The 26,591-nt window shown below is 44.2% G+C and overlaps 1 protein-coding gene and 1 non-coding gene across 2 annotated transcripts in view; both read right to left on the bottom strand.

Annotated features, from left to right (window-relative positions):
• The window catches only part of LOC110506161 (ADAMTS-like protein 5), a 64,059-nt gene extending 37,729 nt beyond the window's left edge, over positions 1-26,330 (bottom strand). The window contains exon 1 of the mRNA XM_036963236.1: positions 25,023-26,330. Within this exon, the coding sequence (XP_036819131.1) occupies positions 25,023-25,042 (20 nt within the window). The 5' untranslated portion in view covers positions 25,043-26,330. The remainder of the gene's footprint in view (positions 1-25,022) is intronic.
• trnaa-ugc lies at positions 8,817-8,893 on the bottom strand. Its single transcript has one exon. It is a non-coding gene; the product is annotated as a tRNA-Ala (tRNA).
• Positions 26,331-26,591: the final 261 nt, after the last annotated feature.

Raw genomic sequence — 26,591 nt, 5'->3', positions numbered from 1 at the left:
GAGAGAGAGAGAAATGAGAGGGGACAGCCAGAGAGAGGGAGGTGAGAGAGAGGGAAAGCGAAAGACAAAGAGAGAGTGGGGAGGAGGGAGAGAGAGAAGAGAGACTTTTGATGGTCTTTATTGACAAATCCTCACTTACAGAAGTTAAAAAAAACAGAGACATCCTCACAGTAGTTAAACACACAGAGACACAGAGAGAAAGGCAGAGATACAGAGACAGAAGGACAAAGAAATCAGGTAAATTATTAAATTCAAGCTATATGTTGTAATATCTAAGCAAGATTCCTGATGTTGTGTACATGTGAATGGCACTAGCCCAAGTGCACCCTTGGAGAGGTAGAGTGGTACATTTGTAGTGGAGATATCCATCCTGTGGGCAGACATGACAGGCCAGATGGAAATAGCAAGCAAAAGCGAGAGAGAGAGAAAGACAGACACAAACAGAAAGTGGGACAGAGAGAGAGCGAGAGCCCAATCGGGAGACAATGAGAGAGAGAGAGAGAGAGAGAGAGAGAGAAGCGAGATAGAGAAACCCAGAGAGAGAGAGACAATGAGAGACCCATCGAGAGAGAGACAGTCAGACGGCTGAGACCAGCAGGCAGATGAAGGTCAGAGTCTGTGGCGACCTAAATGCCAGAACCGAACAAGAACCTGACACCCTCAGCACACAGCGGAACAAACACCTGCCTAGAAGTGACAGCATTCCCTCCCCCATATGCCCCTATGACAACATAACCAACAAAAACTGGTCACAACTACTGCAGATCTGTCACACGCTGGGACTCCTATGGTTGTTACACCTACAGCTCATCTCTTGGCAGTAGTACTGTAGACTACTTTATCACTGACCTCAACCCAGAGTCTCTCAGAGCGTTCATCCCATTGACACCCCTATCAGATCATAGCAAATGAACAGAGCAATACTCAATCATGAGGCATCAAAGCCAAAGGAACTCAGTAATATTAAGAAATGCTATAGATGGAAGGAATGTACTGTGGACACCTACCAAAAAACAATTAGGCAACAACAAATTCAATACCTTCTAGGCAACTTCCTGGACATAGTGAAGGTTATAGTGAAGGTGTAAATTTGTCAGTAGAAAATGTTAACATTATATTTGACCTCTCAGCTTCCCTATCTAATCCCCAAAAAATCTAAACAGAAAACTGAAGAAAATGAACAACAATGACAAATGGTTTGATGAAGAATGTAAAAATCTAAGAAAGAAATTGAGAAATCTGTCCAACCAAAAACATAGAGACCCAGAAAACCTGAGTCTACGCATTCACTATGGTGAATCACTAAAACAATACAGAATTACACTATGGAAAAAGGAGGAACAGCAGGTCAGAAATCAGCTCAATGTAATTGAAGAATCCATAGACTAACCACTTCTGGGAAAATTAGAAAACACTAAACAACACGAATAATTATCTATCCAAATGGAGATGTATGGGTAAACCACTTCTCCATTATTTTTGGCTCTATAACAAAGAGCAAAAACATATACATGATCAAATAGAAATCTTAGAATTAACTATTAAACCCACTGGATTCTCCAATTACCTTGAATGAGCTACAGGACAAAATAAAAACCCTCCAACCCAAAAAGGCATGTGGTGTTGATGGTATCCTCGATGAAATGATCAAATATACAGACAACAAATTTCAATTGGTTATACTTAAATTGTTAACATCATCCTTAGCTCTGGAATCTTCCCCAATATTCGCAACCAAGGATTGATAACCCCAATCCACAAAAGTGGAGACAAATCTGACCCCAATTACTACCGTGGGACATGCGTCAACAGCAACCTTGGGAAAAGCCTCTGCATTATCATTAACAGCCGACTCATACATTTCCCCAGTGAAAACAATGTACTGAGCAAATGTCAAATTGGCTTTTTACCAAATTAACAAACGACAGACCACATATTCACGCTGCACATCCTAATTGACAAACAAACCAAAACAAAGGCAAAGTCTTCTCATGTTGATTTAAAAAAAGACTTTGACTCATTTTGGCATGAAGGTCTGCTATACAAATTGATGGAGGCACGTGGTGATTGGGAAGAAAACATACAACATTATAAAATCCATGTACACAAACAACAAGTGTGCGGTTAAAATAGGCAAAAAAACACACATCTTCCCACAGGGCCGTGGGGTGAGACAGGGATGCAGCTCAAGCCACACCCTCTTCAACATTTTTATCAACGAATTGGCGAGTGCACTAGAATAAAAGTCTGCACTACCCTGCCTCACCCTACTAGAATCTGAAGTCAAATGTCTGTTTGCTGATGATCTGGTGCTTCTGTCACCAACCAAGAAGGGCCTACAGCAGCACTTAGATTTTCTGCACAGATTCTGACAGACCAGGGCCCTGACAGTAAATCTCTAAGACCAAAATAATGGTGTTCCAAAAAAGGTCCAGTCGCCAGGACCACAAATACAAATTCCATCTAGACACCGTTGCCCTAGAGCACACAAACTATACATACCTTGGCCTAAACATCAGCACCACAGGTAACTTTCACAAAGCTCTGAACGATCTGAGAGACATGGCAAGAAGGGCATTCTATTCCATCAAAAGGAAGATAAAATTCGACATACCAATTAGGATCTGGCTAAAAATACTTAAAATATCAGTTATAGAACCCATTGCCCTTTATGGTTGTGAGGTCTGGGGTCCGCTCACCAACCAATAATTCACAAAATGGGACACACACCAAATTGAGACAACGTAAAACTTAAAACATCAAATAATTCATGCAGAGCAGAATTAGGCCGATACCCGCTAATTATAAAAATCCAGAAAAGAGCCATTCAATTCTACAACCACCTAAAAGGAAGCGATTCCCAAACCTTCCATAACAAAGCCATCACCTACAGAGAGATGACCAATTCAGGCCTCGCTTAACACAGGAGCCCCGGCTCTATGGGTCACTGATAACAACAAACAAGCTTCCATGCCACTGGGGCCCCTGGGGGCAGGGCAGGAGCCAAAGTCAAGAACGCACCCACACAACCACCCTCCATCATCATTAACTCTCTCTCCCACAGCAGCACCAGGGTTCAGCCACCTCCCACCATCATCATTAACTCTCTCTCCCACAGCACCACCAGGGTTCAGCCACCTCCCACCATCATCATTAACTCTCTCTCCCACAGCAGCACCAGGGTTCAGCCACCTCCCACCATCATCATTAACTCTCTCTCCCACAGCACCACCAGGGTCCAGCCACCTCCCACCATCATCATTAACTCTCTCTCCCACAGCACCACCAGGGTTCAGCCACCTCCCACCATCATCATTAACTCTCTCTCCCACAGCACCACCAGGGTTCAGTCACCTCCCACCATCATTAACTCCCTCTCCCACAGCACCACCAGGGTTCAGCCACCTCTCATTATCATTAACTCTCTCTCCCACAGCACCACCAGGGTCCAGCCACCTCTCACTATCATTAACTCTCTCTCCCACAGCACCACCAGGGTTCAGCCACCTCCCACCATCATCATTAACTCTCTCTCCCACAGCACCACCAGGGTCCAGCCACCTCCCACCATCATCATTAACTCTCTCTCCCACAGCACCACCAGGGTTCAGCCACCTCCCACCATCATCATTAACTCTCTCTCCCACAGCACCACCAGGGTCCAGCCACCTCTCACTATCATTAACTCTCTCTCCCACAGCACCACCAGGGTTCAGCCACCTCTCATTATCATTAACTCTCTCTCCCACAGCACCACCAGGGTCCAGCCACCTCTCATTATCATTAACTCTCTCTCCCACAGCACCACCAGGGTCCAGCCACCTCTCACTATCATTAACTCCCTCTCCCACAGCACCACCAGGGTCCAGCCACCTCTCACTATCATTAACTCTCTCTCCCACAGCAGCACCAGGGTTCAGCCACCTCCCACCATCATCATTAACTCTCTCTCCCACAGCAGCACCAGGGTTCAGCCACCTCTCACCATCATCATTAACTCTCTCTCCCACAGCAACACCAGGGTCCAGCCACTTCCCACCATCATCATTAACTCTCTCTCCCACAGCACCACCAGGGTTCAGTCACCTCCCACCATCATTAACTCCCTCTCCCACAGCACCACCAGGGTTCAGCCACCTCTTACTATCATTAATTATCTCTCCCACAGCACCACCAGGGTCCAGCCACCTCCAACCATCCTCATTAACTCTCTCTCCCACAGCAGCACCAGGGTTCAGCCACCTCCCACCATCATCATTAACTCTCTCTCCCACAGCACCACCAGGGTTCAGCCACCTCCCACCATCATCATTAACTCTCTCTCCCACAGCACCACCAGGGTTCAGCCACCTCCCACCATCATCATTAACTCTCTCTCCCACAGCACCACCAGGGTTCAGCCACCTCCCACCATCATCAATAACTCTCTCTCCCACAGCACCACCAGGGTTCAGCCACCTCCCACCATCATCATTAACTCTCTCTCCCACAGCAGCACCAGGGTCCAGCCACCTCCCACCACCATCATTAACTCTCTCTCCCACAGCACCACCAGGGTTCAGCCACCTCCCACCATCATCATTAACTCTCTCTCCCACAGCACCACCAGGGTTCAGCCACCTCCCACCATCATTAACTCTCTCTCCCACAGCAGCACCAGGGTTCAGCCACCTCCCACCATCATCATTAACTCTCTCTCCCACAGCACCACCAGGGTCCAGCCACCTCCCACCATCATCATTAACTCTCTCCCACAGCACCACCAGGGTTCAGCCACCTCCCACCATCATCATTAACTCTCTCTCCCACAGCAGCACCAGGGTTCAGCCACCTCCCACCATCATCATTAACTCTCTCTCCCACAGCACCACCAGGGTTCAGCCACCTCCCACCATCATCATTAACTCTCTCTCCCACAGCAGCACCAGGGTTCAGCCACCTCCCACCATCATCATTAACTCTCTCTCCCACAGCACCACCAGGGTTCAGCCACCTCCCACCATCATCATTAACTCTCTCTCCCACAGCAGCACCAGGGTTCAGCCACCTCCCACCATCATCATTAACTCTCTCTCCCACAGCACCACCAGGGTTCAGCCACCTCCCACCATCATCATTAACTCTCTCTCCCACAGCACCACCAGGGTTCAGCCACCTCCCACCATCATCATTAACTCTCTCTCCCACAGCACCACCAGGGTTCAGCCACCTCCCACCATCATCATTAACTCTCTCTCCCACAGCAGCACCAGGGTTCAGCCACCTCTCACCATCATTAACTCTCTCTCCCACAGCACCACCAGGGTTCAGCCACCTCCCACCATCATCATTAACTCTCTCTCCCACAGCAGCACCAGGGTTCAGCCACCTCTCACCATCATTAACTCTCTCTCCCACAGCACCACCAGGGTTCAGCCACCTCCCACCATCATCATTAACTCTCTTTCCCACAGCACCACCAGGGTTCAGCCACCTCCCACCATCATCATTAACTCTCTCTCCCACAGCACCACCAGGGTTCAGCCACCTCCCACCACCCATGACTGTAACACACAACTATTCTCAAATGTAAGAACTGAGTGTATTTGTACGTGTGTGTACCCATGCGGATGTGTAGTGGATATGTTTTCCCAATGCCCTAGAAACGCTAATTCAGTCAAAATAAACAACGTGTGTGTGTGTGTGCCAGCTACCTACCTTATTTAACCTTAGGTTTATACAGGTAGGTCAATTAAGAACAAATTCGTATTTACAATGAAGACCTGTCTGCAGTGGCAGAGATGGAAGCAGTACAGGGCCTTAGGTTCCATAGCCTTTTTATACCATTCAGCCTATGACTGCTTATCAAACACATGATACTGCTGATAAAGGACCTTGTCTGTCAAAACGTTCCTCCTATAATCAATAGAATGGAGCCAAACATATTGTAAACATGTGTTTGGTACCCCTCTATTCCTGCCATTACAATGAGCCCGTCCTCCTAAAGCTCCCCCCACCAGCCTCCTCTGCTGTACAGTTCCCTTCGTTCTTTAGTCATGTTTATTTATTTGAATGACTGCGGTGCTCCATCTGGATATGTGTGGAGATACTCTCTTTTCAATGTGTATGACTGTTAGCACAACTGTATGTCTTGAGCAGCCACTGCCAGCCAGTCTACTCCCTGTCTGTCCTTATTAAACCGTCTACATTCACCTCAAGGATGCTCCGACGATAACCCGAGACCACACACACACACACTTAATTTGACTCGTTACACCCACATGCACACTGGTTATGCGCACACAAACAAGCACATACACAGGATATCTGTACTTCATCCTCTCCCTGGCTGACACACACAGTCACTCTGACTCATCAAAGGCTTTAGTGTGTTTTCTCAGAAATGCCTCCTCAGAAATGGTTGGAACCCCCCCCCCTCTATAAAGGCTTCCTGGTACTGATTTGTTTAGTGCTAACTAACTACTGTTAGTCCATCTGTAAGGAGAGTTGCACAAGTCAAGTGGGTCTGATTTGTCATTTGAGAAACAGCACATGAGTACGTTCCTAATGGTACTTTATTTCCTACATATGGCTCTGGTAAGAAATGGTGCACTATGGGCCCAATAAATAGAATAGGGTCCCATTTGGGGCGACACTCATACCATTTGTCCAAGTCTCAGTATTAGAGACCACTAGGGTACGTTAATGTTAGATCTCGAGCACCAAAACAAGCTCATCCAGGCCCACCCACTCAGATTGAGCAAAAAATGAATATGCCCTTTAATTTCCAGTGTTCCAAACAGGACATTATTTGTATTTTTATCTAAACATGCAAACACCATCAGATAGAATTGACAGCACTTCAAGTTGAAGTGCACTTTGTTAGTCAGATTTGATTAAATATAACAGAACTCATGACCTGGGGTGACATTCATTCTCACAGGACGGGTTGCCAAAAATAACTAACTGAAAGCCACACCCCCAATAAACCACAAATATGACTGCATTGAGGCATACAGTGCATTTGGAAAGTATCCAGACTCTTGAACTTTTTCCACATTCCACAGCCTTATTCAAAAATGTATTTAAATGTTTTTTCCCCCTCAATCTACACACAATAGCCTATAATGATGAAGCAAAAACTGTTTAAAAAAGTTTTGCTAATAATTAAAAACATCTATTTAAACTGAAATGTATATTTACATACATATTCAGACCCTTTACTCAGTACTTTCTTGAAGCACCTTTGGCAGTTATTACAGACTCGAGTCTTCTTGGATATGACATTCCCATTCTTCTCTGCAGATCCTCTCAAGCTCCGTCAGGTTGGATGGGGAGCGTCGTTGTAGAGCAATTTTCAGGTCTCTCCAGAGATGTTCAATCGGGTTCAAGTCCGGGCACTGGCTGGACCACTCAAGAGCATTCAGAGACTTGTCCTGAAGTCATTCCTGCATTGTCTTGGCTCTGTGCTTAGGGTCAATGTCCTGTTGGAAGCTGAACCTTTGCCCCAGTCTGAGGTCCTGAGCGTTCTGGAGAAGGTTTTCATCAATGAGCTCTCTGTACTTTGTTCCATTCATCTTTCCCTTGATCCTGACAAGTCTCCCAGTCCCTGCCACTAAAAACCCTCCCCACAGCATGATGCTGCCACCACCATGTTTCACCGTAGGGATGGTGCCAGGTTTCCGCCAGACGTGACGCTTGGCATTCAGGCCAAAGAGTTCAATTTGGTTTCATCAGACTGGATCATTTTGTTTCTCATGGTCTGAGAGAGTCTTTAGGTGCCTTTTGCCAAACTCCAAGCAGACTGTCATGTGCCTTTTACTGAGGAGTTGCTTCCGTCTGGCCACTCTACCATAAAGGCCTGATTTGGTGGAGTGCTGCAGAGATGGGAGAACTTTCCAGAAGAACAACCATCTCCACAGAGGAACTCTGGAGCTCTGTCAGAGTGACCATCGGGTTCTAAGTCACCTCCCTGACCAAGGCCCTTCTACCACGATTGCTCAGTTTGGCCAGGTGGCCAGCTCTAAGAAGAGTCTTGGTGGTTCCAAACTTCTTCCATTTAAGAATGATGGAGGCTACTGTGTTCTTGGGGACCTTCAATGCAGCTGACATTTTTTGGTACCCTTCCCCAGATCTGTGCCTCAACACAATCCTGTCTAAGAGCTCTAGGGACAATTCCTTCGACCTTATGGCTTGGTTTTTGCTCTGACATGCACTGTCAAATGTGGGATCTTATATTGACTGGTGTGTATCTTTCCAAATCATGTCCAATTTACCACAGGTGGACTCCAATCAAGTTGAAGAAACAACTCAAAGATGATCAATGGATCAACAGGATGCACCTGAGCTCAATTTCGAGTCTCATAGCAAAGGGTCTGAATACTTATGTAAATAAGGATTTTTTTAATATACATTTGAGAACATTTCTAAAAACCTGTTTATGGGGTGTTGTGTGTAGATTGATGAGGAAAAATAATAATTTCCTCCATTTTAGAACAAGGCTGTAAGGTAACAAAATGTGGAAAAAGTCAAGGAGTCTGAATACTTTCCAAATGCACTGAATGTCACTGTGCTTTTATGGCTACAGTATATGCATCATACCAGTGCCTAATTTGTTTATTTGGCAAACAAGACAGCTCATAATCCACATACATTTCTGCAAGCCCACCCACCAATGAATTTCTGTCTATGCCAATGCACCGGACGAGGAACCATGTTTTTTCCTGGGTCTCCCTTCAGTGTATTTGGTTCTTCCCATGTAATGATATGTCATTTAGCAGACACTTTTATCAAAAGCAACTAAAAGTAGTGCATTGATACATTTTGTATGGGTAGAAAGAACACAGCGGGAATCAAACCCACAATCCTGGCATTGCAAGTGCCATGCTCTACCAACTGAGCCACACACACGTCCCTTTCCCTTTACGCGTTCTGTTTGTTCTCCCTGTCTTCTCCCGCTCCCTCTTTCTTATCTGTAACAAGTTTGTAAACACACATCTAGGCCAAAAGCTCTGTTTGGCAGAGTTCCAGGTCAGTAGTCGCCCTGTCCAATTAAACGATACACATCTTCCTCACATTCCACTGAGCAGCCCTTCTACTAGGGAAGTCTGGGGGAATCTGGGGGAATCTGGCACTGGGCTGGAGCTAAGGAAGCCTGGGAAATCTGGCACTGGGCTAAAGCTAGGGAAGTCTGGGGAATCTGGGAAAGCTGGCACTGGGCTGGAGCTAGGGTAGTCTGGGGAAAGCTGGCGCTGGGTTGGAGCTAGGGAATTCTGGGGAATCTTTGTGAGTCTGTTGCTGGGCTGGAGCTAGGGACGTCTGGGGGAAGCTGGCACTTGGCTGGAACTAGAGAAGTCTGGGGGAATCTGTCGCTGGGCTGGAGCTAAGAAAGTCTGGGGGAATCTGGCACTGGGCTGGAGCTAGGGAAGCCTGGGGAAGTCTGGGTTAGCTGGTGCTGGCCTGGAGCAGCTAGTGCAGCCTGGGGAAGCTGGTGCTGGCCTGGAGCTAAGGAAGGCTGAGGGAACATGGGATGGAGTTGGGGGAATCTGGGCTTGGGGACACTGAGTTGGTACAATGCTGGGAAAGGCTGGGGAAGGCTGGGAAATGTGGGGGAATCTGGGTTGAGACTTAGGGAGGTTGCAGCATGCTGGGCTGGGGATAGGATAGACCGGGGAAGACTTGGGGAGTTAGGGCTGGTGAAGGTTGGGGGAAAACTAGACTAGGGCTAAGGAAAAACTAGGCTAGGGCTAGGCGAGGCTGGGGATAGCTGGGCTGGGACTAGGGGAAGGAGAGACTGGGGTTAGCTGGGCTGGCGTTAGGAGAGACTGGGGGTAACTGGGCTGGAGCTAGGAGAGACTGGGTCTAGGAGAGACTGGGGGTAGCTGGGCTGGGGCTAGGGAAGACTGGGTCTAGGAGAGACTGGGGGTAGCTGGGCTGGGGCTAGGAGAGACTGGGGGTAACTGGGCTGGAGCTAGGAGAGACTGGGTCTAGGAGAGACTGGGGGTAGCTGGGCTGGGGCTAGGAGAGACTGGGTCTAGGAGAGACTGGGGGTAGCTGGGCTGGGACTAGGGCAGACTGGGTCTAGGAGAGACTGGGGGTAGCTGGGCTGGGGCTAGGGCAGACTGGGTCTAGGAGAGACTGGGGGTAGCTGGGCTGGGGCTAGGAGAGACTGGGGGTAACTGGGCTGGAGCTAGGAGAGACTGGGTCTAGGAGAGACTGGGGGTAGCTGGGCTGGGGCTAGGGCAGACTGGGTCTAGGAGAGACTGGGGGTAACTGGGCTGGAGCTAGGAGAGACTGGGTCTAGGAGAGACTGGGGGTAGCTGGGCTGGGGCTAGGGCAGACTGGGTCTAGGAGAGACTGGGGGTAGCTGGGCTGGAGCTAGGAGAGACTGGGTCTAGGAGAGACTGGGGGTAGCTGGGCTGGAGCTAGGAGAGACTGGGTCTAGGAGAGACTGGGGGTAGCTGGGCTGGGGCTAGGGCAGACTGGGTCTAGGAGAGACTGGGGGTAGCTGGGCTGGGGAAAGAGGAAAAAGAAGCAAAAACCAAACTTATGGAGGGGAAGTGTAGCAGTAGGCCGGATACAAGATAAAATGTACCGCAAATCATTCAGAATATATTGAGCCGTACCCAAAACTACATGCTGGACCTTTTATGCCTCCTCCATTTTCCCCAGGTGGCAGGGAGCCTGTCTGGCCACTGTTTGCCCCCTAATCACAGAGGCCCTACTGGAGGTCAACAACAGCTCCTCCTGCGTCTCATTAAGCCAATGGTAGCACATTAGAGCAAGGCTCAGGGGAAGGCAGGGGGAAATGGCTTTAATCATTACGAGACAAGTTGTTTATTTTGACTGAATTAGTCTTTCTATGGCATTGGGAAAACATACCCATTACCCATCCACATGGGTGTACACACACACACACAAAGTCAGTGCCAAAGCAGTTGGTGCTGCCTTCATGGTGATGGGTATTCCACACAATCTCCATTAAACCTGTGACTCATATGAAACCATAGCCAAGAATCCAACTATTCAGGCTGCATCTATGTGTCTCTTTTCATGAAATAGATATTGCATTATTCAGTTTAATACACTAAATGGCCTATAAATGTTGTTTTTAACCAAGGTTATTTATTTGCTATAGGACAGTAGTACTTTATGATGTTAGCGACCCATGAATACTGGAGGTGATGCGGAAGCAGTGGATCACTGCGTCTGTAGTGTTAGTGTGCAGGCATTTGGGTTTATTTAAGCAGACCTTTTCACCAAGTATCTACATATAATGGATGTATAATGGATGTAACCCGTCACAACATTACCATTCTTTCTTATATATGTATATATTTTTAAAGGTATTTTTCAGATTTTACTGAAGAGAGAGAGAGGGAGGATGACAGTAGGTTGTATGAAAGGGCAGTAGGCCGGTATCCAACCCATCCTGACACCGTAGATCTGTGAGGCTGTGGCATTGCCACTAGTCCAGCCAGACCACCATTGCCATTATTTAAATACATTTGCTAATATCACACACAGGCTGAAACTGTTCCATCCACCTGTCTGGCACGAGTACAAGAGAGAGAAGAGAGTTCAGAACCCTCATTAAAAAAGGACAAAAAAACGTCATCCCCACCCACCACCCTACATTTCTCCCCATATTTTGGTTCAGCTGTAATATGGTTGACCTCACACACCCTTGTTTTAATTCACTCCAGAAAACACAGCTCTCGCTCTCTCGTCATTTTTATGCTGTTATCTCGGAGATTACTGCCATAACTGTGCACTGATTACTAGAGTGTATTGCAGGTTAGAATGTGCCCTTTGGCCCTCTAACGCAGTGGGCACCATGTCACAGGGACAAAGATGGCATGGTTGCTAGGGGGGCCACCTCACTCTGGCTCCCAGTGGTCCCTACTTTGTGTAAGATGGATTCCCACTAATAATATTTTTTTATTTACATAGACATGAAATTGTGAGAGACTCCAGACACCAAAGTCATAGACAGTTTTTTCTGCTACCACACGGCATGCGGAACCTGTGCGGCAAGTCTAGGACCAAAAGGCTCCTTAACAGCTGCTTTTTACACTGCTGCTACTCGCTGTTTATTATCTATGCATAGTCACTTTACCCCTACCTACATGTACAAATGACCTCAACTAACCTGTACCCCTGCACACTGACTTGGTACCGGTACCCCCTGTATATAGCCTCGTTATTGTGTTACTTTGTATTATTTTGTACTTTAGTTTATTTGTTAAATATTTTCTTAACTCTTCTTGAAGTGCACTGTTGGTTAAGGGCTTGTAAGTAACCGTTTCACAGTAAGGTCCAGTAAATGCCTGTTGTATTTGGTGCATGTGACAAATAAAGTTTGATTTGATTTGAAAGACTAAAAACACCAGGAAATCAACTCCAAGTGAATTTCATTTAGAAAGTATTCCCACGCATAATATAAAGACGCGTGATCGTATACAAATGTAAGCCAGGTTTGAAATTATTATGTTTTAATCAAATATTATTATTATTTGTTTGGGCAAATTATTTGCAATTCCTGTATGTTCCGACCATCGGCTGAAGAAGAAACAACTGTCCGTCAGCGGAATCTATACTTAACAAAAATATTAAACATAACATGCAACAATTTCAAAGATTTTACTGAGTTACAGTTCATATAAGGAAATCAGTCAATTTAAATAAATTCATTAGGCCCTAATCTATGGATTTCACACAACTTGGAAGGGGATAGGCCCACCCAATGGGGAGCCAGACACAGCCAATGAGAATGAGTTTTTCCCCCCACAAAGGATAATTATTACAGACAGAAATACTCCTCAGCACCGTGGTTACACGTGTTCTGCAGTTTTGAAGCCGGTTGGAGGTATTGCCAAATTATCTAAAAATATGTTGGAGGCAGCTTATGGTAGAGAAATTAACATTCAATTCTAGAGCAACAGCTCTGGTGGACATTCCTGCAGTCAACATGCCAATTGCACACTCCCTCAAAACTTGAGACATCTGTGGCATTGTGTTGTGAGACAGAACTGCTCATTTTAAAGTGGCCACCCCAGCACAACGTGCACCTGTGTAATGATCATTCTGTTCAAATCAGCAAACATTTTTTAGAGAAATAAGCATTTTGTGCGTATGGAACATTTCTGGGATTTTTTATTTCAGTGCATGAAACATGGGACCAACACTTTACATGTTGCGTTTATATTTCTGTTCAGTGTAGTTGATGATCCCTGGTGTAGGCCATCGTTTCCCAACACATCTTCAGGGACCCCAAGACTGGACATTTTGGTTCCAGCCCAGAACGAACACACCTGATTCAACTAATCAAGGCAAGGGCTTGGTGATTAGATTCACTAGTTGAATCAGATGTGTTATTGCTGGTCTAGAACTAAAATGCGCAGGGCATGGGTTCCTAAACCAACGGATTTCTGTAAAACACTGGTCAGGCCTGGTGGTTCCTAAGGCCGGGATTAAATGTGAAACTTCCCCATGACACTTGACATTTAAAGGGAATTTCTAATTGAGCTGACATCTGCTGTGTTTACCTTGAATTGAATCTCCGCAACACGTTAACATTGTGCTTGTAGGCAACCTGCCAATCAGATTTTATCCTGGCCTAAACTGTTTTGTGCTATGACCCAACTATACTCTTGAATGTATGCAGCTGTGCCAGAGCTACCAAAAGGTTTCTATGGGAACAGGGTGCTTTTCTGGGTAAACATAACAATAAAACTGGGTAAAGAAAACAATAAAAATGACAGCTACACCCTATGACTGCAACAATGATATATTCAGTTCATTTTGCGTTAGCTTTTACATGTTTATTTCTTTATTTTTTACAAAAGAGCACCATGGAGTTAACTGACTACGTCGGTGTCATCTGTAGCTTTTGAATGATCCACCAAGTGAACAAAAGACAGTGTCTCTAGCCAGTCCCCCTCCTCCATGACCCACAGGGCCTTAGCAGTGACCCACTAGTTGGTGAACACTGGTTTAAAAAGAGATTCTCTGGTACTTTTTGCATAGTTCTCAGCTAGTAGTTCTGAAAGTAGCACTCACGAGCCAGAAGTGGTCCCTGAAAATTGCGTACTAAGTCACATATGTACAGATATGTGCACCACATCATTGCGCTCTCTCTTGCTTTGCTATGTGTGCATCTTGCTCGCTGTCGCTCAAATGGCAATGGGCGAAAGCTCATTGGCTGGAACTTGAATTGCTAGGAGGCTGGCCCACGTGGGGGAAAATGTAGGGTAAATAGTGCCACAGCTTTTAGTAAACAGTCACTTTCAAACTAGGGGTTTCGCAGCTAATTGAGTTAAGACAATTCTGCATGTATGAACACATCGACACATCCAGCGCAGTCTGGGAGGATTAAAACAATACTTACTAGTGGTCAGTGTTCCAGAGCTTGCCTTCAAGGCCTGGTGGACGCATATAGACTAGGTACTTCAGTAAATAGAGTTGAATAGACTAAAAAAACATGACCTTTGAACCCTAAATCTGAACAGACTATTAATGGGCGGGAACAATGAGACACTCACGGTCAGGCAATGATCCTGGTCAGGGATTAGCCCAATCAATGAGGCAACAATTCATCATTGCACGAGTCATGAAGCACTTAAAGGGTCGATCCATGGGTATACATTAATCCAAAATGAATGACAAAAATTAGCACCATATAATGAATTTGTTTCAGTTGAGGCAGGAAATTGGATCAACACAACTGATGGTGTGGTACAAGTCTTTTGACTAACTTTAACTTTGTGTAATGCCCCTTTAAGCAACATAAGGAGTTTAAGACATTTACTTTGAAAAGCAGTGCTGAGTATTGACCAAATGCATTATGTTTAATGTGATGCTATTCTAAAGACAGAGGTTGCTGTTTAAACTAATCCCACACCTTAGTTGCGTCTTGGGGTCTCTGACCATTGCTCCTAGAACTCAAAGATACTCCTCTGTTCCTCTACTGCCTGACTGGCTGCACCATCGTTCTCCTTCTCAGGACAAACAGACGAAATCTCTTGACATTGTCATACCTCTTGGATTATGAGCTTATCTTTTCACATTTTACTGAGACCGACCGTCCGTCTGATCCAGTCTGGCTGGCCATCTACGGTCATGCTCTTCCTCAGCCAGCTCCAACATTTGGATCTGCTGACATGGTGAATAACACCAGGGTCGTGTTCAGTAGGGAAAGCAACTGAACATTTTCTAAAATGTTTTGCAATGCCAAACGAAAATGTGCGTTTCTTTGTCAAGTTCAGGTAGCCCCTGCCTGTTTCGGTCTGTTTTCTTTCGTTTGGTGCCTAATGAATATGACCTGATCTCCTTTTAGATCACTGCCAAACACATTAGAACACAATTTTTCCACCAACACTTCCTCCACTGAGAATTGAAAATACACCAATTTATACACTTGGTTTTCACTGTGGAATTAGTCTGGTCAAATCAAATCCAATTGTATTGGTCACATGCACATGGTTAGCAGATGTTAATGCGAGTGTAGGGAAATGCTTGTGCTTCTAGTTCCAACCGTTCAGTAATATCTAACAAGTAATCTAACAATTTCACAACAACTACCTTATACACACAAGTGTAAAGGAATGAATAAGAATATGTATATATAAATATATGGATGAGTGATGGCCATGCGGCATAAGCAAGATGGAGTAGATAGTAGAGTACAGTACATACATATGAGACGAGTAATGTAGGGTATGTAAACATTATATAAAGTGGCATTGTTTAAAGTGACTAGTGATACATTTATTACATCCATTTTTTTATTATTAAAGTGGCTAGAGATTTTGGAGTGTCCCAGGTCTGTTTGTGCTGTATACAGTGGGGAGAACAAGTATTTGATACACTGCCGATATTGCAGGTTTTCCTACTTACAAAGCATGTAGAGGTCTGTAATGTTTTATCATAGGTACACTTCAACTGTGAGAGACGGAATCTAAAACAAAAATCCAGAAAATCATATTGTATCATTTTTAAGTAATTAATTTGCATTTTATTGGATGACATAAGTATTTGATCACCTACCAACCAGTAAGAATTCCAGCTCTCACAGACCTGTTAGTTTTTCTTTGTTCTCCACTCATTACCTGTATTAACTGCACCTGTTTGAACTCGTTACCTGTATAAAAGACACCTGTCCACACACTCAATCAAACAGTCTCCAACCTCTCCACAATGGCCAAGACCAGAGAGCTGTGTAAGGACATCGGGGATAAAATTGTAGACATGCACAAGGCTGGGATGGGCTACAGGACAATAGGCAAGCAGGTTGGTGAGAAGGCAACAACTGTTGGCGCAATTATTAGAAAATGGAAGAAGTTCAAGATGACGGTCAATCACCCTCGGTCTGGGGCTCCATGCAAGATCTCACCTCGTGGGGCATCAATGATCATGAGGAAGGTGAGGGATCAGCCCAGAACTACACGGCAGGACCTGGTCAATGACCTGAAGAGAGCTGGGACTACAGTCTCAAAGAAAACCATTAGTAACACACTACGCCGTCATGGATTAAAATCCTGCAGCGCACGCAAGGTCCCCCTGCTCAAGCCGGCGCATGTCCAGGCCCGTCTGAAGTTTGCCAATGACCATCTGAATGATCCAGAGGAGGAATGGGAGAAGGTCATGTGGTCTGATGAGACAAAAATAGAGCTTTTTGGTCTAAACTCCACTCGCCGTGTTTGGAGGAAGAAGAAGGATGAGTACAACCCCAAGAACACCATCCCAACCGTGAAGCATGGCGGTGGAAACATCATTCTTTGGGGATGCTTTTCTGCAAAGGGGACAGGACGACTTCACCGTATTGAGGGGAGGATTGATGGGGCCATGTATCGCGAGATCTTGGCCAACAACCTCCTTCCCCCAGTAAGAGCTGGGTCTTCCAGCAAGACAACGACCCGAAACACACAGCCAGGGCAACTAAGGAGTGGCTCCGTAAGAAGCATCTCAAGGTCCTGGAGTGGCCTAGCTAGTCTCCAGACCTGAACCCAATAGAAAATCTTTGGCGGGAGCTGAAAGTCTGTATTGCCCAGCGACAGCACCGAAACCTGAAGGATCTGGAGAAGGTCTGTATGGAGGAGTGGGCCAAAATCCCTGCTGCAGTGTGTGCAAACCTGGTCAAGAACTACAGGAAACGTATGATCTCTAATTCCAAACAAAGGTTTATGTACCAAATATTAAGTTCTGCTTTTCTGATGTATCAAATACTTATGTCATGCAATAAAATGCAAATGAATTACTTAAAAATCATACAATGTGATTTTCTGGATTTTTGTTTTAGATTCCGTCTCTCACAGTTGAAGTGTACCTATGATAAAAATTAGACCTCTACATGCTTTGTAAGTAGGGAAAACCTGCAAAATCGGCAGTGTGTCAAATACTTGTTCTCCCCACTGTAGCTAACTCCTAATGTTGTAGGCTCTTAATTTTAACCAGTATCCTACAGCAGGAAAATAATCCTGTAGCAACAGGAAATGTGAATGATAATTCATGGCCATTTTTGTAGGGGCTGATACATTTTTCGTAATGAAAAATAAAGTCTGACATTTCATAGAGGGAATTAGAAACATCTGTTGTCTATTAAGCCTCAAATACACAACAAGTTCTACAGTTCTCCTGCGACAGATTGTTAAAATTAAGATCCTACATCTGTGTGGTCATCATTCATGCCAAATCATATGATGATAGAAGTTGAGAGACAGCACAAACAGATCTGGGACCAGAGTACAATGGAATACCAGCAAACACACAAACATGTGATTGGGGGAGAAAGTGCAAGGTGACATTAATATAGACAAACAACTGAACTATCATAGTCATAGCATTCCTGACGTGACTATTGACCTGTAAAGTCTTATCTGACAGTGTACTCTGCGACACTCCACTGTCACTCAATGAGGATCCATCCACATTATTTGAATCATTAGTATATCCCAACCGCACACAAATACAAGGTATAGTTGTGCTTACCCAAAGCGACAGTCCACTGTGCCGGCTCAGATACTGTATGTTCTTTTCACATTGTTATTTCCAGCGAGGTTTCACTTCCAGCAACTATGGTGGGTACATAACCAGGCCAGCACAGTACAGCTCGGCATGGCTCTGCTTAATAGTGTCAAAAGTTTAAAACAGAAGGGGCTATATCACAGTGTGACCGACCAGAGTACTAAGGCTACTGCCACACAGACTCCTGAACAACTATGAAACTGTCAAAAGTAAAACACAAATCAAGAGTTTAATCAGTCAAAAGACAAAGTTTGTGCGTTTTTTTGTCAGACAATCATCCATTTTCATTTATCCGGCAACTCCCATTGAAAGAACATTTAATTAATCTGAAATTCTGACACAATCCCAGTATGCCGATGGCCTTACATGCAAAATGTATTTAGAAATCCATGTTATTCAATTATTGCACCCACACTGCCCGCGCGCGCCAAACAATTGTCTGCGATGCCAAGGGCTAAAATAGAACTTCTTTCTATTTCTGACACAGATCGCGCTGCAAGTCCTGCCTCTCCCATCTCCTCATTGGTTTATAGAAGCAGGTGATTGAAAGACAAACTGTTTAGCCGGTTGTCGTGGTAATACTATGAAAGTATAGATGCCATCACCATATAATATCAATTATGAAAAAGCCTGGAAGGAGGAGAGAGGACTAGAAACTATGTGTGGATTAATTGTCGGAGTATAGGACCTTGTGCATTTCAGGTAAAATAACAACTCAATGTTTATATCCCAGGACAAATTAGCTAGCAACAGCATGTTAGCTAAATAGGACAAATTACCATACATGTTTAATGCTTTTCGACCTGTCCCCAAATTAATGTAATTGGTTCAGAGTTTGTTTTGATGTTGTAACCTGCGTGTCGTGATCGCGTTTGGTGTTGGGGGACAAAATAAATGTATGCACGATGGCGCACGCGCGCAGCCGGTTTGGCTTCCGTGTATCCGGGTCTCCTGCGCACGGAGCCCCTGAGCTTGGAGCAGACGCACGTCTTCAGGTTTCAAACACGCGAACATTGATCCGAACCTACTTTACACCATCAAGGATGAGACCTGCTTATCCATGACCTTCATTAAATTATCAATTACACGCTGCTTCATGCATAAACATACATGCCCATCGCCAAGCGATCGAAATTCCACCCCCGGGGGAAGAGATCTCGAGTGACGACGTCGACATTCTGAAGCTGTCACTTTAATTAGGGAACTCATTCCGGAGGGATTTGAGCAGCGTGCCATAGTACATTGAGCTGTCTCGCTCCCAAACAAACATTCCTTAAGAGACGGATCTGGGAGAAAGACGTATCCCTCTCATGTCCCGAGTATTCAACCTGATCTCACATTAGCCAATTTGACAGACTACAGACCTGTAAAGGAAACATCATAGGTTGATCCTGAGGAAGCTCATGTCGTCCATTAGGTCGAGAAGAGTCGCTATTTTCTGTGTGCTTTTAATATAAAAACTGCACTTGTTTAGTCAAAAAGTGCTTCATTAGGTCTAAAATCCCAAAGCACACCCAGATGTTCTGATTCTCATTTCCCCCCAGGAATATCTTCTTCAATGAATAACATACAATATCTAGGAACAATGGATGATACTTCAACTCTTCAGGAAAATAAAACACCTCATCTCCTATTAGGGATTGAGTATTGAGGCACAATCCAGTCTCCTCATTCCAACAGCCATGAGACTCCTCTTATTCTAGTGGGGCGGCTCTGTAGAACTGCCATGATAAGACTCCCCTTATTCTAGTGGGGCGGTTCTGTAGAACAGCCATGATAAGACTCCCCTTTATTTTAGTGGGGCGGTTCTGTAGAACAGCCATGATAAGACTCCCCTTATTTTAGTGGGGCGGTTCTGTAGAACAGCCATGAGACTCCCCTTATTCTAGTGGGGCGGTTCTGTAGAACAGCCATGAGACTCCCCTTATTCTAGTGGGGCGGTTCTGCAGAACAGCCATGAGACTCCCCTTATTCTAGTGGGGCGGTTCTGTAGAACAGCCATGATAAGACTCCCCTTATTCTAGTGGGGCGGTTCTGTAGAACAGCCATGAGACTCCCCTTATTCTAGTGGGGCGGTTCTGTAGAACAACCATGAGACTCCCCTTATTCTAGTGGGGTGGTTCTGTAGAACAGCCATGATGAGACTCCCCTTATTCTAGTGGGGCGGTTCTGTAGAATAGCCATGATAAGACTCCCCTTATTCTAGTGGGGCGCTTCTGTAGAACAGCCATGATAAGACTCCCCTTATTCTAGTGGGGCGGTTCTGTAGAACTGCCATGAGACTCCCCTTATTCTAGTGGGGCGGTTCTGTAGAACAGCCATGATGGGATACGTATGTAGCTGGATATTTATAGCCTCTGACATTTGGAGATAAAGGTAATGGAGCCGGATGAGAGGAATGCACAGCCAGGGGCTTCTATACAAGCCACGCTGCTGCAGTCTCTCAGTATATGAATGGGGATTACCTCAGACTAGTAAAGCTACTTCACTCCACTCTTGATGAGTATGCCTGACTGTATCTGCATCATACTCCGACAGGGACTGTTACACACACACACAGCAAACAAAAGCACGTACACACACACGCTGTATGTTTGTCAGGGCGTTCAAGACCAAACTTTCACTTGTTTATCATAACGTGTAGTCACTAGACCTAATAATAGCATTTTTTAAGTGTTAGCCAAACTCCATTCAAGGACATACCATGTACATCACAGGTAATCTTACAGTTGTTTATTGTTGAAACGATCATGTGTTCTCTAAATAATCTTAATATACTCATATACAAATCACACAGCACCTTCATAGTTAAATTTGATAAATCAGACATGGATGCTTTAATACACTAACGCCATTATATATATATATAGTAGGCTACACAGTCACACAGGAGACAAACTGCCACTGGAATTTATCACCGACCATCCCTTGGTGTAGACCAGGTATTCCCAAACTGTGGTACGCGCAATGCCTTCAGGGGTACGCCAAATAAAAATGTTATTCACATTTTCCAACAGTCCATTTATATTTTCCAATGGGTCTATACATTTGGGTGAGGTTTTTTTCTTACCTGAGTAGCCTCGTTTCACTGCCAAAAATAAATGTCAAATACAGGTAGCCTAGTCAAATAATTAACATCCAATCACATTAACCGTTACTCTCTCGTGGGAATTCCACTAACGGTCCATATGTAGCCAAACGCAGCTGCTGCTTATGTTGGTGTCTGTACTGATGGCGCAAAATCCATGACAGGGAGACATAGTGGAGTGGTAATGCCCGTGCAAGCAGTTACTCCCAACGCCAATTAGGTACACTGCAGCATCCACCGGGAGGCTCTTGCTGCCAAGGGAATGCCTGACAGCTTGAAAGACATTTTGGACACTACAGTGAAAATGGTGAACTTTGTTAAAGCAAGGCCCCTGAACTATTGTGTATTTTCTGCATTATGCAATGATGGGGCAGCGACCATGTAACGCTTTTACAACATACAGAAGTGCGCTGGTTATCAAGGGGCAAAGTATTGACACGTTTTTTACAATTGAGAAACAAGCTTAAAGTTTTTACTGACCATAATTTTCACTTGTCTGACTTGTTGCATGATGACGAGTTTCTCACACGACTGGCCTGTCTGGGTGATGTTTTTTCTCACCTGAATGATCTGAATCTAGGATTACAGGGACTCTCCGCAACTATATTCAATGTGCGGGACAAAATTGAGGCTGATTAAGAAGTTGGATCTCTTCTCTGTCTGCATTAACAAGGACAACACACAGGTCTTTCCATCATTGTATAATTTTTTGTGTGCAAATGAACTCAAGCTTACGGACAATGTCAAATGTGATATAGCGAAGCAGCTGAGTGAGTTGGGTGCGCAATTACGCAGGTACTTTCCCGACACGAATGACAAAAATCTGGATTCGTTACCCCTTTCCTGTCCTGCCTCCAGTCCACTTACCGATATCTGAACAAGAGAGCGTCATCAAAACTGCAACTAGCGGTTCTGTGAAAATTTTATTTAAATCAGAACCAACGTCAGATTTCTGGATTGGGCTGCACTCAGAGTATCCTGCCTTGGCAAATCGAGCTGTTAAGACACTGATGCCCTTTGCAACCACGTATCTATGTGAGAGTGGATTCTCGGCCCTCACTAGCATGAAAGCTAAATACAGACACAGACTGTGTGGAAAATTATTTAAGACAGACTCTCTCCAATACAACCCAACATTGCAGAGTTATGTGCATCCTTTCAAGCACACCCTTCTCATTAACCTGTGGTGAGTTATTCACAGATGAACAAATAAGGTTTTATATGTAAGATGGTTAAATAAAGAGCAAAATTATTGATTATTTGTGCCCTGAGAGCTCGTCGTCACTTCCAACAAGCCGAGTTGTGACAAACTCACACTCATTCTTATCTTTAAAACTTCTTAGGGCTGCAATCCCGTTAACGGGATCGATATGACAACAGCCAGTGAAAGTGCAGGGCCCCAAATTCAAAACAACAGAAATTAAAATTCCTAATAATAATTAAAATTACAATTCCTCAAACATACATGTATTTTATACCATTTTAAAGGTAATCTTGTTGTTAATCCCACCACAGTGTCCGGTTTCAAATAGGCTTTACGGCGAAAGCACCACAAACGATTATGTTAGGTCACCACCAACTCACCGAAAAATTCAGCCATTTTCCAGCCAAAGAGAGGAGTCACAAAAAGCACAAATAGAGATCAAATTAATCACTAACCTTTGATGATCTTCATCAGATGACACTCATAGGACTTCATGTAACACAATACATGTATGTTTTGTTTGATAAAGTTCATATTTATATTTTAAAAAATCTCAGTGTACATTGTTCACTAGTTCCAAAAACACCCGGTGATATTGCAGAGAGCCACGTCATTTTACAGAAATACTCATTTTAAGATGTTGATAAATACAATTGTTAGACATGGAAATATAGATATACCTCTCCTTAACTTGTTGATTGTAGGGTGCAGTATTTTGATGTTTGGATGAAAAACGTACCCAAATGAAACTGCCTATTTCTCAGGCCCAGAATATGCATGTAATTGTCAGATTAGGATAGAAAACACACTAAAGTTTCCAAAACTGTCAAAATATTGTCTGTGAGTTTAACAGAACTGATATTGCAGGAGAAAACCTGAGGAAAATCCAACCAGGAAGTGGCTTCTATTTTGAAAGCTCCCTGTTCCATTGCATGCCTTCCCTCCATTTAAAGGGATATGAACCACATTCCTTTTTCTATGGCTTCCACATGGTGTGAATAGTCTTTAGACATAGTTTCAGGCTTTTATTCTGAAAAATGAGCAAGAAAGATCAGATCGCGTCAGTGGATGGCTGGGTGCCAGCAGCGTTTTGCAGCGTTTTGCATGCGCCTATTGAAGAAGCTACTGTCTGGTGGAAAAATTAGCGATTATATATTGTAAAAACAACCTGAGGATTGATTCTAAAAAACATTTGACGTTTCTACGAACTTTACGCATACTATTTGGAATTTTCGTCTGCCCCGTCGTGACCGCTCGAGCCTGTGGATTTCTGAACATAATGTGCCAACCAAATGGAGGTATTTTGGATATAAAATAATCTTTATGGAACAAAAGGAACATTTACTGTGTAACTGGGAGTCTCGTGAGTGCAAACATCCGAAGATCATCAAAGGTAAGCCATTCATTTTATTGCTTTTCTGACTTTCGTGACCAATCTACTTTGCTGCTAGCTGTTTGTAATGTTTTGTCTGCTGAGAGAGATGTCCTTACATAAATGCTTGGTATGCTTTCACCGAAAAGCTTTTTTGAAATCTGACATGCCAGGTGGATTAACAACAAGCTAAGCCATGTTGGAGTCAACAGAAATCAGAAATAACATAATAAATATTCCCTTACCTTTGATGATTTTCATCAGAATGCACTCCCAGGAATCCTAATTCCACAATAAATGTTTGTTTTGTTTGATAATGTCCATTATTTATGTCCAAGTAGCTTATTTTGTTAGCACGTTTAGTACACAAATCTAAACGCTCGTGCAGGTCCAGCCGAACGAAAACTTCAAAAAGTTATATTACAGGTCGAAGAAACTTGTCAAACTTAGTATAGAATCAATCTTTAGGATGTTGTTATCATAAATCTTCAATAACGTTCCAACCGGAGAATTCCTATGTCTGTAGAAAAGCCATGGAACGCAAGTCGCTATCATGTGAAATGTGTGTGACCAGGATCTGGCTCTCTGCCAGACCACTGACTCAAACAGCTCCCATCCGGCTCCACATCACAGTAGAAGCATCATTCAAGTTTCTAAAGACGCTTGACATCTAGTGGAAGCCTTAGGAAGTGCAACATAACCAATATCCCACTGTGTATTCAATAGGGGCTGGGTTGAGGAGCAGGCCGTTTACTCTGGGCACCTCTGGGCATCCAAGCTACTCAATACTGCCCATGCAGCCATAATAAGTTAATAAATGTATCGTATAGTGTGTGTGGCAGGCTTACAATGATGGCAAAAAACAACATTTGAGAGAACAAAGACCCTGGTGCTAGAGGGGGTACAAAGTTGGAGGTTGAATGTTTGAAGGGGTATGGGACTATAAAAAGTTTGGGAACAACTGGTGTAGCGTGCGCGCACACACACACACACACACACACACACACACACGCACGCACACACACACACACACCTCTCGGATTACAGTAATAATCGACTAGGTGTGAGTTTGCCAAGTTCCTAAATCAACTTAAAATCACTTGATATGGGCCACTAAATACTCCCCTTTTTTTCACTATAACAATTAGGCTGTGTGGATTAATGGTAACTTTATCAGAGGTATGTACAACGTCATATTTTTTAAATGTACAACGTCATAAACATATACTTCAGCATAAACATAGGCTACTTCAGCATATAGGCTACACTTGTACGTAAACTTGTAGGCTATATCAAATGTTAAACTGTGTTTATAACCATACACCTGCGTTTATAACCATACACCTGCATCTTACCTGGTTGGTAATGTTGACATAGTAGGTCCTTGTCAAATGTGATCAGCTGTGCTGCATTCGATGTCAGGTGCAATTTTACGCTTGCATCATGATCCAAGCAGTTTCAGCTCAGTCAATTGGTTTGTTGGGCATCCCGGAGTCAGTGGAGTCCAAGAGAACGTTCACGAATTTAAGCTCAAATGTTGTTGAAATTCATAATTTGTTGAAATACCATAACCAGATAATTAACTTGTGATCTCTTTCATTCAGGCTTAGAACGTTTGGCTATCCAACGAGTTCCAAATATATCCAGTTCTATTCCATGTTCTTCCTGCGAAAGGCGCGACGAATCTCTTTTGGAAGACGAGGCAAAACTCATCTCTCTCGCCAAGTAGACATTCAGGTGCAATGTCACAGGACACACACTGCGCTCTGCGCCTGGCCGTGCAGGATTAAATGACATTTGTATTATGCCCTATTCTCAGCGATAACTTTTTCTGCGGATAACATTGGAAAACGCAATGGTTTATCATTGGAATGGTGCCAATAGCGCAGGTGATCGCACACCCGATTGCTAGATTAGTGTACAGAAAGCATAGGCTAAACTACTGGCAAGAAAATGATTGCAATCTGACAAATTTGGTTTACAATTCAGGCAATTTAGCAACGGTAGGCTAATATAAGAACAGTAGGCATATGCTCTTAAAATGGCATGAACGTTCGATTTAGCCTACCGTTGTCTATTTTCACATGCGCACAAAATCAATATTGTGAAAAATACAAGGATAATTGTGTTTTTTCCCATTTAAGCAACTTTTTTTGAACGAGCTCTTACAAGTTGGTGGAGCATTACGAACAAATAGATATGCTAAGAAAATTTATGACTAGGTTACTCCTCTGTAGTCAACGTCTGTTCCACTTGCAGCCGGAAAATAATATCCTTCTGATACGCCGCTACCAGCAACCAACAGGACAGGTAGGTAGCCCTGTCCCTCTCTCTCTCAATTGAAACAAGTTGTTTAGGGCCCAGTCCTTTTGTGAATATCTTACACACGCAAGCCTTTTCAGATAGAATAGAACGCTGTCAATTAATAAATAATAATAACCCCGCAAGCGACAACCACCCTTTAGTTATAGTTCACCAATAGGGATCAGCTTGTCAAAAAAGAAACTCGCCGAAAAAAAAGGCTTCTCTCATATCTGAGCGTATCCAGTTATCGCTTCAGCACGCTGCCTACACCTGAGGCCCGCTCCCCTATGCTGCATTCCATTGAAAATGTAGTAAACACTCCCCCTTTCACTCAGCGCGTCCAATCGAGAGTGCTGTCGCTCAGTAGCCCCGCAAAAAAAAAAAAAAAAAAAAAACAGGAATCGAAGGATCTGCTATTTTAGTCTCTGTGTCTGAAATGATTAGAGAGTTGGGGACTGCGTTATGTACACATAACTGTCAAAATAAAGGAAACACTTGAGTAAATGAGGGATACAAAGTATATTGAAAGCAGATGCTTTCACACAGATGTGGTTCATGAGATAGTTAAGCAATTAACAACATGCTTAGGGTCATGTATAAAAATGCCCAGTTGCCCATTG

Source organism: Oncorhynchus mykiss, chromosome 26, assembly GCF_013265735.2.
Source record: "Oncorhynchus mykiss isolate Arlee chromosome 26, USDA_OmykA_1.1, whole genome shotgun sequence".
Lineage (NCBI taxonomy): Eukaryota > Metazoa > Chordata > Actinopteri > Salmoniformes > Salmonidae > Oncorhynchus > Oncorhynchus mykiss.
This window is presented reverse-complemented; position numbering and strand designations above follow the sequence as displayed.